Source organism: Hemitrygon akajei, chromosome 4, assembly GCF_048418815.1.
Source record: "Hemitrygon akajei chromosome 4, sHemAka1.3, whole genome shotgun sequence".
In the NCBI taxonomy this organism is placed as follows: Eukaryota; Metazoa; Chordata; class Chondrichthyes; order Myliobatiformes; family Dasyatidae; genus Hemitrygon; species Hemitrygon akajei.
In genome coordinates this window covers 143,391,701-143,412,773 of record NC_133127.1, presented here as the reverse complement: position 1 = coordinate 143,412,773, position 21,073 = coordinate 143,391,701, and the positions used below count along the sequence as shown (strand labels likewise).

At 40.4% G+C, this 21,073-nt stretch overlaps 1 protein-coding gene across 1 annotated transcript; it reads right to left on the bottom strand.

Annotated features, from left to right (window-relative positions):
• Positions 1 to 94: 94 nt before the first annotated feature.
• LOC140726713 (BTB/POZ domain-containing protein KCTD21-like) lies at positions 95 to 8,739 on the bottom strand. Its single transcript, XM_073043470.1, has 2 exons — positions 8,705 to 8,739; positions 95 to 4,786 (listed from the first exon to the last, which is right to left on the bottom strand). Exon 2 carries the CDS (start codon positions 4,749 to 4,751, stop codon positions 3,969 to 3,971), a length of 783 nt encoding a protein of 260 aa, XP_072899571.1. The 5' UTR covers positions 4,752 to 4,786; positions 8,705 to 8,739; the 3' UTR covers positions 95 to 3,968.
• Between the last annotated feature and the right edge of the window lie 12,334 nt (positions 8,740 to 21,073).

The window sequence follows — 21,073 nt, the reverse complement described above, 5'->3', positions numbered from 1 at the left end:
ATTTAATTGTTTAGTTTACATGTGATAACAGTTTTGTCTTACAGCTCCATGTTAATGTTTGGCTACTATACACACATACTTCGTGCACAAGCAGTAAGGTAAAGAATGAGCAATTTTAATAAGGTTGATTACAACAATGCTGGAAATTGATCACATGCTGTTCCAAAAGCATTACTTTCATTTGATATACATTCTCAGGTCAGCTTTACACAGCTTGTACAATACAAAAATATTAAATGCATATTCATATTTAATCTGCATACATGCAGTAATTTAACAAAAGTGGTAATAATGACCACAAATCATAGTTAAAGAAAAATGGCAGGTCTTCAGAAGACTCTCAATTGGCCTGTATTTTCCTTGTTCAACTAAGACTTTGTTTAGATAGTTTAATTTTTCAAGTCTCCATTAGTAATAGTAACAAGTAAACACCATTATACTTATTTTAAAATTTTCATTGAGGAAGAAGAGCATGAAAGAAAATAATTTTACTGTGGATTCTTTTGACTTTCAAGAGTCAATTTGATACTTGAGTCATTACCGTTAGCTATTAAAAACATCTTTAACCACAGAGGATTGGTTCATACCTCAATGTAGATGCGCAAATATGAAGGTAAAACATTTAAAATACACTGAGAAAATAAATGTTCATGATTTTCCAAGTGGCCATTAATTTACAGCTTGTATGTACACAAGCATTGATCCAGCAGGGGTGGTGAACCTATGGCACTCATGCCCATGGGGGCACGTGCAAAAATTTTGTTGAAACGCAATAAACAGTGCCACTTCTCGATTCTTTAAACCCCGCCCACAAAAATAAAAAATACGTACAATTTTTCTTTACTTCCAAATGAGGCAGTGAATGCTCTTTTTTTTAAACAACCCCAGTGTAGCGCGACATTTTCACAGGAAACATCTCACCAGCTTGGCACCAGCTAAGCAGTTGTGAGAACATGTGATATTGGATGATACGTTTTGAAATTCTCACAGACCTGGTGTAGACATTTGTGCTTGGATAGTAAACAGTTACAGTAACAATACTACAGTACTTAGAAATGTTACTTCACAATTGTCTTTTTAAAAGATTAATAATTTTTTAACATGTTTTCTAAAATGGTTCATTTATTTCAATCTATCTCTGTTATACTTTTATTAATAGTAAAACACTGAATACACATAAATAAACAACAGGACTCATGAATACACATTAATAAACAACAGGACTCAATTTGAGCACATGATCTCGAAAAGGTTCACCACCCCGGCTCTACAGAATAGTTTCAACAACTGTTGAAAATTTTTAAAGAATTGTTTTTTTAAATAGTAAAATGCTAGAATGCCACGCAATCGTTCAGGCACTGGTTAAATTTGATTCAAAAATGGCAATGCTTTAGCAATGTTTAAGTTATTCTACTTGAAGCAAAAAGTACTGCAACAGTTAGGAGCAGTTCACCAGAACTTCAAATTCTCAGCAGCATTCCCATAACAAGAAGTCCCTTAACCATATTATTGGAGCTTGATATACAGTACATATTGGACAGAATATGCAAAGGCATTTGTCACCAAACAAGAAACAAATTCTCCATGCAGGAAAACCTCTTAGCCACTTCCACAAATGGAGAAAAAACAGACAGCCCAGTGGTAGGCCCACTCCAAAGCACAACAATGAAGATCAGCCCATCTATATAGAGCAATTCATAACAATAACGTAACATTTTAAACACTATCAACTGTATCTTCAATTTTAATGAGGCCCATTAAATGAGTTGGACTACCACTGAATGCTTCAAGTAAATTACATCTGATGTATTATTTTACTACTTTAGTTTGCCACAAGAACTTCATCATAAGGAACATTTGCCCATTTCTTTCACAAACGTACTTTTTAATTGAGCAATTATAACATGTAAAAATGTCATGATTTGTTGAACTGGTTTTCAACCTTAAGACTGTTTAATATTTCTTAATTGATAATCTTACTTTTTTGGAACACTTAAATATGAAATAATATACTTATGTTATACTTATTACAGCATTAATTCCAATTTCTACTTCATTTTCATAATAATTGAACAAAATATCTGATCTTTTCCAAATATTAGGATCATATATACATAGAGCTTGGAAACAATTCTTTCAATTCACTGAGTGCACGCTGACTGCAAACTCCCTTGGATCACTAATGCTAGATTGTTCCTTTTTCCTTCTCATCAATTTCCCTAGAGTTCTACTGCTCACCTATACACAAGGGGCAGCCTGGGGAAGCCCACCCCATCACAGGGGGAATGTGCAAACTTCACACAGAGAGCACCAGACGTCACTGGAACTAGGAGGCAGTAGCTCTACCATCGACACCACAGTGATGTCCTCATTAAAAGTTATATCTGTTATATTGCCCTAATTTTTTTCAGTTTGCTGAAAGAATTCCCACGAGCAACATTTATACACACACACACACCTGTTCTTTATGGGTTTAGTTTCAAGTATACAAATACACACACTTCATGCAAAAGTTCACACAATAATCTAATTTTATCTGGATTTATTAGATTAACTGACAGTCTCTCTTCGCCCATTCTTGTCTGACTGCTGTCCTTTCAGTTCCCATTGTACATCTCTGTCATCCTTGCCTGCTTATGATCTCTTCCCTGTTGCTTGATGACTTGTTCACCTCCTGGAAAAAAACACTCTTTCAACTGTTCTCTTTGTAGTTTCAGATATTACTTCTGTAACTCGTTAGCTTTGCAATATAGTTTAGCCTTCATTAAATCTGGCTCGATCACATTAATTTCTTTCCACAGTCAAATCCTCCCAGTATTTCAGAATTGCGTTCTACAACAAACCTTTCCATCTCAAAGAACAAATGGATGACAACTTCAATAATGCACAGCTGCTTTTGCCATCATTTATCCCAATTAGCTCCACACTTACTCTGCAGTACCACTCCCGCATATTTAACTCCACTCATTCAAAGGCAACTTTGAATACTTTTGCGACTCCTCAAGTTAATTTACAATTTTTCAGGCCACCTCACCAACATTCTTCATGATCTTCTTTGCTGAAGCACCATGCCTATTACTTTCAAAACTGCTATTTTCAACCTCTAGCTTAAAAAAACTTAACAGTCTCTACTTACTTTTCCAGGAAAATTGTATTTTGCCTTTTCATAAGCCAGTACTAATGTTTGTTGCCATTATTAATGGAAGTTATTGCAACTTATGATCAGAAATAATAACTTGTTTCATTGCATTTTCTCAAGCAGGATCTCATCCCTTATTTTCAGGAAATCTCAACTGCTACTTCTATGTTCTTATTACAAGTCCAGTATCCATCTAAATCTGCATAGACCATATTTCTTGTAGCAGTTACTACAACTTATCAGGAATGTCTAATCACATAATATTTTGTAGTTATAAAATTATTTTATAAAATATATCATGACACTAGAATCAAGTGTTCAATCAGTAAATATCTGGTAAGTTATCCTGTTTCTATTTTCTTTGATATCTATACAATATCTGAATCATGGATGTTAAGAAATATATTCATTTATTCATCACAAATTGTGAAAACTACTTTATAAAAAATCTTGTGATTTTTTTTTTTTGCAACCCTTCAGCTAAAGCATAATACATAGGCCAAAATGATGGGTGATATTTCTTTTATAAGTTAAACAATTGCAGTGTTATTAGAAGTATTTTTTCAAAGCTATACATTTCATTTCAAAATTATTTATACAATACCTCAGTAATTGTAAAAGCTGGGGTAAAAATAAATTGTTGGAATTTGCCAATATCATCACAAAATAAACTATCACATAGATTACATTGGTGAGCTCTTATTACTCAGGTTTAGTAAATGCAGCAATTTAACTTAAAGTGCCGTATAGTTTAGGACAAAAATAATTTAAGGCTTTTACTGTTACACAGTAATACAAGTACAATTATCAATACTTTAGGAGAAGTTTTCTATTTATATCGGACTAGACGAAGTACCTTGTAATTCATGAAATCAGAGGAATCTGGCTGCAGTGAATCTACATGGAATCCATCACTCATTGCTGTTTTTAGCACTTCCTCCACAAACAACTGAAAGTTATTAACTTGCTCATTTGTAGGCACAATCCAAAGTCTTTTTAAATGTTGCTTTGTGTATTCATCTTCGGGCAGCACTGCCACATGTCCAACCCACTGTAATGTCAAATGGTGTGGATCCTTTATCTCATAGCCAATTGGTAAAAGTTTACCGTTAACAAAGTAACAAAACTTGGAGCTCAAATACTTCAAGAATTCAGCTGATGTGCAAAATATGTTGGCATCAAAGACCTCTGTACTACACGAGGTTAGGTTGTACATTTGTGGGGCTGGTTTAACAGTGAAGTACACAGTCTGCAGTCTCTGGTCCAGAGTAATGTTGAGCATTGCATTCCTTTCCGCCTTGGCAATTTCAGACTCTCTCTCCTGTAAAGCCTCGATTAAAGGCTGGATCTGGTAAAAGTCAGCTTCTCTCTTCAAAAGCCTAACTTCTTGAAAATCATCTGGGAGGTCCAGGTTTGATGTGCGCAAAAAATTTAGAATATATCGAAATATTTTCCCATCTCTGTCAATGAAGTAATTACCGTGCTGATCACTAGTTGAGGGCATTTTCCCACTGAACATTACACCCAGCATCGAGTCTGGATATCGTGTTAAAGTTGCCAGAGAACTGGTATACAATTTTCCTCCTACATTTAATGTTATAGGCTCAGACATATTGAATTGATACTGTAATCTTAATTTCCTATAATCTGTGTCACAGAAGGAGACAAAAAGAGAAAAAGATTTTATGAAACAGTACTTAATGCAAAGATCAAAAACACTCCGCACCACACATAAAGTACTGTTTCTAGCCTCCATACATTTTTTCCTTTTATGTGAATGCTTTGTTTCTTTATTTTATTGGCAACAACATATAGAATGATTTATTTTCCCAACATAGCTGGAAGGATAAGAGATCGGTTTTGTTGCAGATACCATCTTACATGGCTGATAATGTTGAACACTTCTTCTAATTTTGCAGAGTATTCTTATATTATGAAATGATTAACTAAAGGAGGAAATTTGGAAAAAGGGAATGCAAGTTTCAATATCGGTAAAGGAGGGAATACATTTTGCCGAAAAGGTTGACATAACTAAGGAAAGGTGAGATTGAATGTGGTTGGAATTAAAGTTATCTTTATATATTATCAGATTGTGGTAAGGAAATAAGAGAGGAACTCTGTGGTTAGATTACACACAGAGGAATTACTACAGAGACACGTGATTGCAGATGCTGGAAAATAGAGCAAAATAATAACCACTGCAATAACTCAGCAGAATGAGCAACATTCTTCGAAGTAAAGGTTGCATGGAGCGTCTCAACCTGAGATGTTAATCAAAATTATTATAGTCAGTTTTAATTATTGATTTGACCACTGGTACAGAATTTAAATAGAGAAAAAGGAGAAAAAGGAATAGAATTTCAAAAGATGCAAAAGCTCCTACTTTAAGCCAATAAGGTGGCAGAGCTGGATCTCATTTTGAATTAATAAAAAGATGAGGCTGAATATGAAACAAGGAAAATCATTCTCCAAATCATGGTCACTACTTGATCAAAGTCAAAACAGACTAGTTCACAATACGGTACTTTTAAAATGGGTGAGCAACTAACTAGGGCATAGTGAAAAAAGAAATTGTCACTAAGTACCGACAATTCTCATCAGTAAATCATCAAGAAGTAATAAAACTGATGAAAGTAGAGTGGTGGATTTGGTGTATATCGATCTTAGTAAGGCATTTAATAAGGTTCCCATGGAAGGCTTATGAGGCATGGGATCCCTGGAAAGTTGGCAGCATGGATTTGGAATTGGCTAGGCCACAGATGCTAGAGGATAGTAGTAGATAGAGTGTGTTCTGTCCGGTGGTCCATGACTAACGGTATTCTTTAGGAATCTGTTCTGAAATCCCTCCCCTTTCTGAGTTTTATAAATGACTTGCTTGAGGAAGTGGAAGGGTGGGTCGGTACGTTTGCAGATGACAGAATGGTGGGTGCTATTTTGGATAGTGTAGAATGTTTTTATGAGTTATAAATGACACTCGGGATGTTAGAGCTGAGCTGAGAAGTGAGAGGTGATACACTTTGGAAGGTTGAACTTACAGGCATAACAAAGTTAATGACAGGATTCTTAGCAGCGTGGAAGAAGCGAGTAGAGGCTGATACATTAGAGACACTTAGGAGAATCTTAGGCATAGGGATGGAAGGTAAAAAAAGCATTATGGGCTATGTAGGAGGGAAGGTTAAATTGATCATGGAGTAGGTTAAAAAGTCGGCACAACATCATGGACCACAGGGCCATGTTCTCTAATACAAGCAAAATCTCAATAAACCTCTCCACACTCACAAAGTTTACACAGCTTTCGTATAATGTTGCAACCACACACTTTTTAATTGTGGCTTCAAAATGTTATTCAACTGCAACACAGCTTACCAAGTTTTATATTCAATATCCTGACTGGTGCAAGCAAGTATTCCATACACCTTCTATACCACCCATGTACTATTGTTGCCACTTTCAGGGAGCTATATGGACTGCACCCCAACATCCCTTCTAGGGGTCCTGCCATTTACAATGCTGTTACATTTGATCTCCCAAAGTGCATTACCTTACATGTCTATGTTAAATTCCATCTGCCATTTTCCTGCCAACATTTCCAACTGGTGCCAAATCATTTGGCAAGCTTCCTCACTATCCACAGTTCTATCAATTTCTGTGTCATCTGCAAACTCACTACACAGACCACCTACATATTTGTCCAGATAATTTACATACTTCACAAATATCAAAAGTCGAAACACTCCTCACTGTCATAGCCCTCCAGTCAGAATTGTACTCTCCGCCATGACACTTTGTCTTCTATGAAGAAGCCAACATTGAACCTAATCCATCAAGTTTCCATGAATCCCACATGGCTTAACTTCCTGGATCACCTTACCACATTGGAAACTTTACTGAATCCATGCATACAATATCCACCACCCTGGGTCATCATTCACCTTCGTCACCTCCCCAAAAAAATTCAATCTAGTTTGTAAGACATGGTGTCTCCATGTTGACTATCCCCAAAAAGTCTATGTTTCTGCAACTGCGAGTAGATTCTGTCCCCTAGAATGTTCTCCAATAATTCCCCAACCATTGATGCAAAGCCCTCCAGTATAAATTTCCTGGCTTGTCTCTAGTGCTCTTAAATAGAGGAAGAAGATTTAGCTATTCCCCAGTTGATTGAGACCTCATTTGTGACTAAAGTCACAAAGATCTTTGTTAAGGCCCAGCAATCTCCTCATTGCCTCAATAATCTGGGATAGATTCATCAGCCCCCATGGACTTACACGCCACATATGTTCTTCAGGAGCCCCCAATAATTCCTCCTCCTCCTTGATATCAACCTGCCCTAGAATATCAATATAACCCTCCCCGATCTCATTCTCCTCCATGTCCTTCCTCTTGGGGAATACTGACGCAGAGTGCTCATTTGGTAACTAGCCCACTTCCTCTCTCTCGTTACCCTCCTGTTTTTAATGTATCTATAAAATAGCTTGAGATTCTATTTAATCCAACTTGCCATATACATTTCATGGTCCCTTTTAGAATTCCCGATTCCCTGTTTAATTTCTATTGTTTTTCCTTCGTGTCCCTTCAAGGCCCTCTCTGGTTTCAGCTTTCTAAATCTTACACATGCTTCCTGAATTCTCTTCTTGACTAAATTTACAACATCTCTTTACAACAAAAGGATTATAATTTATTATTTATATTATTCTGGGATTATATCTGGGAAGTACAAGCAAAGAAAAATAAGGCTACATGCTTCAAAAAAAGGTTCAAGATAAACCTAAAATCAACTGTATTTCACAGTTCAATTCTATGTATCTAAAGTCACTTCATGAAATACAACCTTTCTCTCACAGTCCTCTTCATTTAAAAAAAATTAACCATTTCTCATGTTCAATAAATTACAAGTGGTACCATACCATCTTAATAAGAGAAAAAAAAAGTTGTCAATATTCAATAGTGTCGAAATGTGGCCTCGAGGCTATACATCTGTTGCAACAAGGTTAAAACAAAAAAACACATCTTCTGTGACAACTGTTAATATATTTAGTACATTCATATATGTTCTTCTTAAAGGAGGCTTTGATTGATAAGCGGTACTCTAACTTCAAACGACTATCAAATTCTTCGAGTAGACATTCCATAAAGTAGCAGGTTAACACAAAGCAGAGATCTTATTTCCAAAGTTTATTCTGCTGGCCAATGTCATTTCTGCATTTCAGTGGCTAAATATTAAACTAGGTAAACAAATACATGTCAAAACTCAACTTTAACGCAGCATATACTTTCTAAACAATCAACAGTCATGACCTCCCAGAGCGCTCTGAATCTGTTTTCGTATCCACTACTTTAATCGTGAAAGCATAATTTTCGCTGACAGCGGATATGTTATGTAAAAAAAACCTTTCCGATTGAAACGCACTTAATGCAGAAGATTACGACACTATTCGAAAATGCACTTTTTACTGCAACCTCGTCCTGAATCAGCGCTCCCGCGAGCACAACATCGCCAAACACTGCGAAGACGAGCGCACCTGCGAGCCACACAATCCTGCATTCCGCACAGTGCACGGCACTCACCTTGCTTCAACCCAACTTCGTGACGAGTCCGTGGTGGAAGCTGGTAGCGCATCGACGTCCGGACTTTGTAGTTTTATGTCAGTGTTTTTACGTGACTTTCCCTAAGCCTGATCCAATAATGAACCACAACTCCCAGATTGCAAAGCAGCACACATGCGCATTACCATGTGGATGGCTGTAATCAGCATTGAACCTAATGCAGTTCTTTCGTTTTCTATGCTGGGCTCATGAAACTCAACAGGCTTGTTTTGCTGGATTCATAAGCAATACTTAAGTCACCCCCCCCAAACAAAATGTCTAAAAGCTCTGCTGAACATTCTAAAATGTTAGAATATTCAGCAGCAGTATTAAAAGAGAAAAGCTGAGTCAATATTTCAGATCAATGAAATAATTCTGAACTATATTATTCTTTCATCAAAATTGATCAAAATGAAATCATGATAATTTATGTTTAATATTTAAATCCATTACAGTGTTTAAGAGTTGGACATGAAATTGGAATTGCTAGTTATTTGAAAGCCAAGGGATCCAATGACCTATGAGAAACTGGATACAACATTAGCTCAGTGTTAGGAAGAAAAGGAAATGGTTAACATGTTTTTTGTAACCGGTAGTTAAGTTACAAGTTGAGTTACATGGAGCTCAATGGAGACGTGAATGAGAATTCGAGATAACTATGAGGAAACTTTAAGACTGAAGGAAAATATGGATTGTCAGTTGTGTAGACAAGTGGCAAATGCAGAAGTACGCAGTTATATCTTTGGAAGATTTATGACATGGAATGAAACTTCTAGCCCATTGGTATTTTGATGCTGTTGGTGTCCTTGGGTTCCAGGCCATGAAGATTATAGGTTTGGAATGGACTGTTGAAGAAGACTTTGTTTAGTCACTGTAGTGCATTTGATGGCTGGTGTTGAGTGAAACAAATGCTTAGGGTTCAAAGTTCAAAGTAAATTTACTATCAAAGTATCCACATGATACCTTGAGATTCATTTCACCTTGAGGTGTGGCAGGGCTTGAATACTAATACCTCATTAATTTAAATCATTCAACATAGGCGACAGCAGGGCTTTGCTTCCAGAAGGACTCAATGCCTCCTATGCTCACGTTGACTGTCAAAGGAAAGAGGAACCTTCATGAACTCCAACAGCCCCTGATGATCCTGTGATTTCAGTATCTGAGGCAAACTTGTGAGCAGCCTCAGGAGTGTGAAGCCACAAAAAGCATCTGGCCCAGAAGGGGTACCTGGCCAAATACTAAAGACCTGTGCTGGGGTGTTCACCGAGATCTTTTGCCTCTCACTTTGGCAGTCTTTACCTCCCTGCTTCAAGCAGGCTTCAATTATACTTCAATTAAGAAGAAGATGGCGACCTGCCCCAGCGACTATCATCCAGTAGCACTTGCATCCACAGTGATGAAGTGTTTTGAAAGGTTGGTGATGAAACATATCAACTCCTGCCTAAGAAGCAACTTGGATATGCTCCAATTTGTCTGCTGGAGCAACACATCCACAGCAAATGCCATCTCATTGGCTCTTTTCTCAATCCTGAAACAGCAAAGGTGCATACATCAGGATGTCCTTTATCAACTACAGCTCAGCATTCAATACCATCATCCCCTCAAAACTAATCAATAAGCTCCAAGACCTTGGCCTAAATACCTCCTTTTGCAATTGGATTCTGGAATTCCTCACTTGTAGCCCCTAGTCAGTTCAGATTGGTAACAACATTTCCCCAATCTCCACCAACTCAGGTGCACCACAAGGCTGGGTGCTTTGCCCCCTGTTCTACTCATTTTACACTAATGACTGTGTGGCTAAGCACTGCTCCAATTCCATATTCAAATTTGCTGATGATACCACTGTCACAGGCAAAATCGAAGGTGGTGATAAAACAACATACAGGAGGGAGATTGAAAATCTGGCTGAGTGGTGCCATAACAACAACCTCTTACTCACAGTCAACAAGACCAAGGAGCTGCTTATTGATTTCAAAAGAAGGAAACCAGAGTTCCGTGTGCCAGTCCTCATAGAGGATCGGAGGTAGAGAGGATCAGCAACTTGAAATTCCTCATTGTTATTTTTTCGGAGGACCAAGCACGTAAGTGCAATTACGAAGAAAGCACACCAGCGCCTCCACTTCCTTAGGAGTTTACATAGATTCGGCATGACACCTAAAACTTTGACAACTTCTGTGGACATGTGGTGAAGAGTATATTGACTGACTGTATCACAGACTAATATAGAAACACTAATGCCCTTGAATGAAAAATCCTACGAAAACCTGGTGGATATGAACCACTCCATGGCTAGACCTCTCCACTATTGAGCACATCTACGTGAAACACTGTTATAGGAGAGCAACATGCATCATCTGGGACCCCCACCACCCAGGACATGCTCTCTTCTCACTGCTGTCATCAGGAAGAAAGCGCAGGAACCTCAGGACTCACACCACCAGGTTCAGGAAGAGTTATTACCCCTCAGCCTTCAGGCCCTTGAACTAAAGGGGATATCTTCTCTTATGGTTATTATTTTATGGATTTATTGAGTATGCTCATAATAAAATTAATCTCAGGGTTGTATATGATGACATATATGCATTTTGATATTAAATTTACTGTGAACTTTGAACTTTTTGCAGGCATTTACAGAAAAAGAAATATAATAGAATGTTACATAAATCTATACATAAACAAGGACTGACAAACAACCAGTTGTTCAAATAAAGAAAATATTGAAAACATGAGTTTTAAAGCACTTGAAAGTCATAGAATCAGTTCAACATAGTGGAGAATGAAGTTATCCATGTTGGTTCAGGAGCCTGATGGTTGTTAGGGTAATACCAAGGTGGTGTGGGACCTAAGGGTTCTGTACCTGCTGCCCAATAGTAGTAATGAGAAGAAGGCAATGCCTAGATTGTAGGGGTCTTTGATAATGGATTCTGCTTTAACCATATAACAATTACAGCACGGAAACAGGCCATCTCGGCCCTTCTAGTCCGTGCCGACGCTTACACTCACCTAGTCCCACTGGCCCGCACTCAGCCCATAACCCTCCATTCTGTTCCTATCTTGGGGCAACACACCATGTAAATTTACTCATTGGTGGGGAGGGCTTTGTCTCATATATTTTGTGTGCAGAAGTTCCGAGGAGAAGCTGGATTGTATATAAGAGAGTTTAAAAGAAGCAAGCAGGGGCAGTGTGCACATTTCCCACAGTTCCCGAGGAGACACTGAATTGCACAAAGTTAGACACTTGAGAAGGACCGATAAAAAGAAGTTTTAGCAGAACGTCCACTGTGTGGGCACCAGTGTTAGAGTGGGGAGTTGAGGCTTTGGCTCATCGAAGGTTAGGAGAGGTGTGGACCATGTGGAGATTTTTTAATTTCCTTTTTATTGAACATTCAGAGCTGTGGGGTTCCCAGACAGGATGCTGGAATGCTCCTCTTGTGAGATGTGGGAAGACAGGGACACCTCCAGTGTCTCTGATGACTACACCTGCAAGAAGTGCATCCAGCTGCAGCTTCTGACAGACCATGTCAAGGAGTTGGAGCTGGAACTGGATGAACTCCGGATCATTTGGGAGGCCGATGGGTTGATAGACAGGACATACAGGGATGTAGTTATGCCCAAGGTGCAGGACACAGATAACTGGGAGGGGGAAAGGGTGTAGGTAGCTTCTGTGGCTGTTCCCCTCAACAACAGGTGTATCTCTTTGGATACTGTTGGTGGGGTGGGGGGGGGGGGGGTAGGAGATTGCCCTAGCAGAGGAAAACCACAGCAGTTAAGTTCTGGTATTTGTTCATTTACAATCCTTCCCTTCTGAGTCTGGCTCCCTGGCTCAGAAGAGAACGGGGGAGAGGTAGTGATCGAGGATTTGTTGGTTAGGGGAACAGAAAGGAGGTTCTGTGAACAAGAACAAGATTCCCGGATAGTTTTTTGCCTCCCAACTGTTAGAATGAGGGACATCTCGGATTGAGTGCACAGCATTCTTAAGGGGGATGGTCAGCAGCCAGTGGCCATGGTCCACGTTGGTACCAGTGACGTGGGTAGGAGAAACTGTCGGCTTTTCAGGGTGAGGCTCTTCATCAGGACAGTTGAAGGGGTCCCACCGTGAAATGCCAACTGTTTACTCTTTTCCATAGATGCTGCCGGGCCTGCTGAGTTCCTCCAGCATTTTGTGTGTGTTGCTTGGATTGGGACAAGTTGTTTTCTGACAAAGATGTACTTAGTAAGTGGGAGGCCTTCAGAGTGAATTTTTTGAGATTACACAATAAAAAGCAAGGATAACAGGTTTAAGGAACCTTGGCTTTTGAGAGATATTGAACCCCTGGTTAAGAAAAAAAAGAAGATGCATAGCAGACATAGGCAGGCAGGAACAAATGAGGTACTTGAGGTGCATAAAAATGCAAGAGAACACTTAAGAAGGGAATCAGAAGGGCTAAAAAAAGACTGGAGGTTGTTCTAGTAGACAAGGTGAAAAAGAATCCAGAGGACTTCTACAAATATATTAAGAGCAAAAGGATTGCAAGGGACAAGTTTGGTCCTCTGAAAGATCAAAGTGGTAACCTACGCATGGAGCCGAAAGAGATGTGGGAGATCTTAAATGGATTTTCAACATATGTATATAATCAGGAGATGGACACAGAGCCTATAGATGTGAGTTAAAGCAGCAGAAAGGCCATGGACGCTACACAGATTACAAAGAAGGAATTGTTTGCTCTTTTGTGGCATATTACGGTGGATAAATTCCCAGGGCCTGACAGTGTGATCCCTTGGACCCTGTGGGAGGTTAGTGCAGAAATTGCAGTGGCCCTAGCAGAGATATTTAAACCATATTTAGCTACAGATGAGGCGCTGGAGGATTGGATGATAGCTAATGTTGTTCCAAACAAGAGAAAATCTGCAGATACTGGAAATCCAAGAAACACACACAGAATGCAGGAGGAACTCAGCAGGCCAGGCAGCATCTGTGGAAAAGAGTACAGTCAATGTCTTGGGCCAAAACCCCTCAGCAGGACTAGAGAAAAAAAATGAGGAGTCAGAGTCAGAAGGTGGAGGGAGGGGAGGGAGAAACACAAAGTGATAGGTGAAACTGGGGGAGGGTGGTTAGGGGTGGTAAAGAGTTGGGAATTTGATTGGTGAAACAGATACAGAGCTAGAAAAGGGTGAATCTAATAGGAGAGGACAAAAGGCCAAGGAAGAAAGAAAAGGGGGAGGAGTAACAGAGAGGGGCAATGGGCAGGCAAGGAGATAAGGTAAAAGAGGGAAAGGGGGATGCGGAATGGTGAAGGGGGGGTATTACGGAAGATTCAAGAAATTGATGTTCATGTCATCAGGTTGGAGGCTACCCAGAGGGAATATAAGAGAAAAATGTTCCATTGTTTAAGAAAAAGCTCTAAGAATAAGCCAGGAAATTATAGGCCAGTGAGCCTGATATCAGTATTGGAAAGTGTTCTAAGTGGACCAGATATATAAGTATTTAGACAGACAGGGGCTAATTAGGGACAGTAAACATGGCTTCATGCATGGTACAGTAGGTTGTGGCTAACCAATCTTACAGATTTTTCACAGAATTTACCAAGAAAGTTGATAAAGGCAAGACAGTGGATGTTGTCTACATGGATTTTAGCAAGGCCTTTGCTATGAGATGTTGGTCAGAAGGTTCAGCTGCTTGGCATTCAAGATGAGGGATTAAATTAGATTTGACATTTGCCTCACAGAAGAAGCCAGAGAGAGGTAGTAGATGGTTGCCTCTTTGACTGGAGGTCTGTGACTAGTGGCGTGCCACAGGGATCGGTGTTGGGTCTGTTGTTGTTTGCCATCTATATCAATGATCTGGATGAGGATGTGGTAAACTGGATCAGCAAATTTGCAGATGACACCAAAACTGGGGGTGTATTGGACAGCAAAGAAGACTATTGAAGCTTGCAGTGGGATCTGGACCAGCTGGAAAAATGGTCTTAAAAATGGTAGATGGAAATTTATTGCAGACAAGTGTGAGGTGTTGCAATTTGGTAGGGCCAACCAGAGTAGGTCTTGCACAGTGAATAGTAGGGTGCTGAGGAGTGCGGTAGAACAGAGGGATCTGGGAAAGCAGATCCATAATTCCTTGGAAGTGGCATCTCAGGTAGATAGGGTCACGTGGGAAGCTTCTGTCACATTGACCTTCATAAATCAATGTGTTGAGCACAGATGTTGGGATGTTATGTTGAAGTTGTGTAAGACATTGGTGAGGCCTAATTTGGAGTATTGTGTGCAGTTTTGGTCATCTACCTGCAGGAAAGAAATAAATTAGCTTAAAAGAGTGCAGAGAAAACTTTTAAGTATGTTGCCAGGATTTGAGGACCTGAGTTATAACAAAAGATTGAATAGGTTAGGCCCTTATTCCCTAGAACATAAAAGGTTGAGGGGCGATTTGATAGAGCCATACAAAAATATGAGGAGTATAGATAGGGTAAATGCAAGCAGTTGAGACTACAACTAGAGGTCATGGGTTAAGGGTGAAAGGTGAAATGTTTAAGGGGAATATGAGGGGGAGCTTCTTCATTCAGTGTGGAACAAGCTGTTGGCGCAAGTGGGGGATGCAGAGTCGATTTCATCATTTAAGAGAAATTTAGATAGGTACATGGATGGGAAGGGTATGGAGGCCTATGATCTGGGTACAAATCAATGGGATTATGCAGATTAATGGTTTGGCACAGACTAGATGGGAAGAAGGGCCATCCCATCTAGTCTGTGCTGTATGACTCTATGTTGGACTGCTCTGTATCCATTACTTTTTGTAGCTTTTTCTGTGCCAAGCATATCAGATGATGATAACGGGAGAGACAAAAAACTCATTATTACAGTGTTACGAACCCCGTAACTGGGTCACTTATCAGCAAAGATAGAGAGGTCCGTTGAAGTCTGATGGTACTATTTTTAACAGTATTTATTAGTAAAAATACACAAAAATAATATCAATGCAAACATACAGATAATATACGTCGCCAATACTAAATCTAAAAGTGCGGGTATAATAATAATCAATAAGAAATAGCTCTATCGTTGTCTAGGGGATAAATGTATTGTCGGATGGAAATATAAAAGTCACTCAGTTCATGCAGGCTGCAGCCTTTTGTTGGAGTCGAGAGAGAGATTTTTAGAAACTTGCCAATTCCTTTTATGATTTTGATCCGTCGGAGTCTTGTTGGTGTGGCCGTTCACTTGTGGCCTCTCCTTTAGCTAAGCCGTTCGTCCGTGATGAGCCTGCTACCCTGGCAAGGGAGGACGCACACCGGCCCTCACCGGCATTCGCTATAAAATGCTGTCACTGGCTTTCCAGCGTTTCTCCTGGTGCGTCTAAAGGGGTTGTTCCCCAGACCCTCTTTTATCCTTAACCACGGGGTCTCAGATGTCAATCAGGTTGGGATGATGCAATCCCTCAACCAGCCCACTCTGGTCATCCCCTGAGGGGCTTCAATGAGTAGTACAGTACTCAATACACAATTCCATCTCCAAGAGACAATGGCCGTTATCCGTGGCTTTGTTTCGCTGAGGCCAGGACACATTCCAAACCTTGTGGATTCTCTCTCATTTCCTGGGTCCCAGACCCGAATTAATAGCGATCTTGCGATTCTCAGAAACGAGGGGGCGACTTTGTACCCTTCGGCCCCTCAGAGTTGTGGCACATTCGTAACAACAACAACACACACAAAATGCTGAAGGAACTCAGCAGGCCAGGCAGTATCTATGGAAAAGATTCCACAGTGAATATCTGGGGCCGAGGCCTTTTATGTGAAGGGTCTTGGCCCGAAATAACAACTGTTAACTCTTTTCTATAGACGCTGCCTGGCCTCCTGAGTTCCTCCAGCATGTTGTGTCTGTTGCTTTGATTTCCAGCAGCTGCAAATTTTCTCTTGTTTTTGAACTTAGTATTGCAGATGGATGACATATGAATGGAGAAAGCAAGTTACCTTAATTTGTTGGAATCACAACTGAACTTGGTAGACTGCAAAGAGCCCAGATGGGTCAAGCCAAAGTCAAAGTAAATTTATTATCAAAGTACAAATATGTCACCATATACTATGAGGGGTGATTGATAAGCTTGTGGCCTAAGGTAGAAGGAGACAATTTTAGAAAACCTAGCACATTTATTTTTCAACATAGTCCCTTCCTACATTTACACACTTAGTCCAGCGGTTGTGGAGCATGCGGATCTTGGACCTCCAGAAAGCGTCCACAGATGGGTGATTGATAAGTTCGTAGCCTAAGGTAGAAGGAGATGAGTTATACAGCTCTCGTTACATGCTCATGCAGGTCAAATCTTTGTGTGATTATGCAGAAAGTTTGAAGTTAATGACTCATCTCCTTCTCCCTTAGGCCACGAACTTATCAATCACCCCGATGAGTTATTAACTGATGAGTGAAAAAGTGAAAATAACGTGGCGATGGCTTCAGTCGGGAAAGTTGACGAACTTCTTAGCGGTAATGAAGGATGGGAGTTGTATATCAAGAGGGTTGAACTGTGTTGTAACATGAACAAAGTGGAGGAGCAAAAGAAAGCCCCTGCATTTCTTAGCTTAATGGGCACAAGAACGTACGGTCTCTTTTGCAACTTAATAACCCCGGCAAAGCCAGCAAGCAAGATGTTCGACAAAACAGTTACAATTTTACAAAATCACTTGAGTCCTAAACTGCTGGAAGTAGCTGAGAGATTTAGATTTTACAAAAGGAACCAGTCAAAAGATGAAAGCCTTTCTGAATCCATTGCAGAACTGCACAAACTTTCCCAGTACTGTGACTTTAGAGATGTACTTTCTGGTGCATTAAGGGACAGGCTTGTTTGTGGCATGCACAGTCAAAGCTGTCAAATGAGGCTGCTGGCAGAAAGAGACCCAACCTTAGAATGGGCATTGACCATTGTAGTATCATTAGAGAGTGCAGCAAATGATCAGCAGAACTACAGAAATGGAGGTTAGAATGTGAAATGCACAGAATGGCCCTGAATGGTGCAAAAAGCCACTGTTATCCATGTGGCAAGTCCTTCCATGATGCAATTGACTGTTGGTTCAAAGAAAAAGTCTGCAGGAAGTATCACAGCCAAGGTCACATAGAGTGAGTGTGCAAGGCAGACAGAAAGAACAAATGAGTAAAAAGTCTCAAAAACAAAACGAAGCAAGTGCATAAAGTTATTGAATGTAAAACAAAATCCAACAACCTAGAGTCTGACAAAGGTGAACTGTCATGTCTAGAACTGCCGAGTATTACTGAAGCAAATCACTATGTAATATACAAACGTGTAGATCACAATAGATGTGTCTGGTGTAAAACTGAAAATGGAGCTAGATACATGGTCAGCTTTGTCTATAATTCCAGAGGCTGATTACAACAGACTGCTTTCTAAGATACCATTAGAGAAGACATTAGTGATGCTAAAGACTTGCACAGGTGAAAAAGTATCTCCCAAAGGCAAACTGAAAGTGAAGGTGATGTATGGAGGCCAAACAGAGCAGCAAGCTTTATGGATTGAAAAGTGGAGGGACAGCACTTTTGAGATGTGAATGGTTGAGAAAAGTTCAGCTAGACTGGCACTCAATCAAAGCTCTCAGTGTGACATCAACAGGCAATGGTATCCCAAATGATTGTGGCATCCAGAGACTGGCACAGCTGCTTAATGCTAATGAGAAGGTATCTGAGAAAGGCATTGGTAAATTCAAAGGCCTGGAGGCCAGAATTGAACTGAATGAAGCAGCAACTCCAAGAATCCATAAAGTGCGCCCAGTGCCTTATGCATTACATCCTAAAATGGATGCTGAACTTCAGAACTTAGAGGCATCTGGTAGCACTCTCTCCAAGGTTGAGTGGAGTGACCGGGTCATGCCTATTGTCTCGGTGATCAAGAAAGGAAAGACTGGAGCCGTTTGTATATGTGGGGATTTCAAAGTGAGCATCAACCTGGTGCTGTGTACTGTGCAGTATCCCCTGCCAAGATTAGAAGACATTTTTGCATCTTTGGCAGATAGGGAGAGGTTTTCAAAGATTGACTTGTCACAAGCCTATCCGCAAATGGAGATCGAGGAGTTAAGCAGGAAGTTCTTCACAATCAGCACTCACAAAGGACTGTTCTAGTATAATCGTCTTAACTTTGACATCGCATCAGCTCCAGCAATTTGGCCAAGATATCCTGGGAATACAATGTTACCTTGATGACATCATTGTGACTGGCAAAAATGATGAAGAGGACCTCCAGAATCTTCGCAAAGTGCTTACCAGGCTAAGTGAGTATGGTTTGCACGCAAAGAGAGAGAATATGAGTTTTTCAAGAATTAAATCTCATATTGTAAACATCTCATTAACAAGCATGGCTTACGTAAGTCACAAGAGAAGACTGAAGCAGTACTGAAGCAGTCCAAACCGGAAAATGTGTCTGTTGCACCATCAATAACTCTCTGAGACGTGAGGCGAGATACTGGCTTTTATTGACTGGAAGAAAGAACAAGCAGTAATTGACCACCATACTACATCCTGGAGACTGAGGGCAGGGTTCAGGCCTCAATCGCCTTTATACCGGGGTCTGTGGGAGGAGCCACGGTCAGTGGGAGGAGCCACAGGAGCAGTCAGCAGGGGGGCGTGTCCAGACCGGTATATGTAGTTCACCACAGTGTCACAACTCAGTTTATACTTGGGCCTTGTAAACTGCTATCACTGGTTTCTCCCAAACATTGCTACAATGCTGCATCCATTGAATGCACTGTTACAGACAGGAGCAAAATGAGAATGGTCAGAAAGATGTGAAAGAGCATTCAAGGAAACAAAAAGACCAATAAATTGCAATAAACTGCTCACCTATTATGCCCCATCTCTCCTCAACAGAGTGGTGTGCGATGCATCCCCATATGGCACTGGAGCTGTTTTGTTACAGATTATGAAAGATGGATCTGAATGCCCATTTGTATTTTCTTCAAGATCACTGAGGAGTGCAGAACACAACTATGCACAGACCAACTGAGAGAACCTTAGTCTAGGCCCTTGTGCTGCAGAAAAATGGCATCAGACATTTCAAGCCAGCTCCTCACCACCCATCAATGAATGGAAATGGCTGAAAGGTTTATCAAAACCTTCAAGAAGTTCATTAAAGCGATGGATAAGGATGACACTTTCTACAGCACAAGGTGGACAACTTCCTTTTTGTGTCTCGGAACTCTGTTCATGCAACGACAAATCAAACACCTGCAATTCTGTTCATGAATAGGAATCTGACATCTCATATAGACCTCCTGAAACCAGATCTATGGAAGGAAATGCAGAATAAGCATTTCAGCCAGATGCCAAGTGAAACAGCAAGGAGCTTCATGGACAGGAAGTCCTAGCACATTATTACCCAGAAGACAAATGGACACCCCATAGGTTAGCTACAAGAACTGTCACTGACAGCAAAGTGACACTGTAAACCAAGAACATTGTCTTAGACAAGGAACCTACCAAATCTGATGCCACTCCACAGGTCCAGAGGTGCGACAAGAACATTATTGTTTGACAGAACTCTCTCTCTCCCTCTCTCTCACACACACACACACACACACATCAGCAATGAGAATACACCAGTTAAAGCCATTTCTCACATGTGTGCTTTTACTTAATTAATATGTAGTTGTGTACAGATACAATGTTCATGACCACCCTCTTAAAGCACTTCATTACAGTGGACGTAAATGCTACTTCATGAGACAAAAAGTTACAGGAGAAAACTTAGGCCATTTGGCCAATCCAGTCTGTCCTGCCATTTCATCATGGCTGATCCAATTTCCCTCTCCGTGCCTTCTCCCAGTGTCCTTTCATGCCCTGACCTATCAAGAATCTATCAACCTCTGCCTTAAATATGCATAAAGACTTGGCTAATAGTCTTTGAGGTAGGTGATGGGCCTCGTTCAAACAGTGCACGAAGCCTTGGACAGGTAGGTTGGAGGGATGGAAAATTAAAGTATCAGGTACTGTACTGTACTGTATTGTTCTATGTTTGTTTAAACTCAGAGGATGGATGGAACTCGGGTGTTCTAGTCATCCGCTCTGGTCGTGAACATGTTGGAACTTCTGCCTCTGTCCTGACACTCTGTTCCACTCTCCAGCTGATCGTTTCCAGCATTTTCTGTCTTTATTTCAGTTTTCCAGGATTATATTTTGTTTTTGATTTACAATTAACGCTCCCAGCTCCATACAGCAATAGTCGTTGCCGGAGCGTTATCCTGCGCGAAGCAGGTGTGGAGAATGCAGCTTTTTTTTTGTCTGCCCGCTAGTGATTGGTCATGGAGATATCGAGCGGCGACCTGATTGGCTGTTGGGGAGGAGAGGAGGGCGGGTGTTACTGTGCGAAGAAACGTTCTGGAC

Coding starts and splice junctions, on each gene's coding strand:
- LOC140726713 (XM_073043470.1), bottom strand. CDS start 4,751: ATGTCTGAGCCTATAACATTAAATGTAGGAGGAAAATTGTATACCAGT.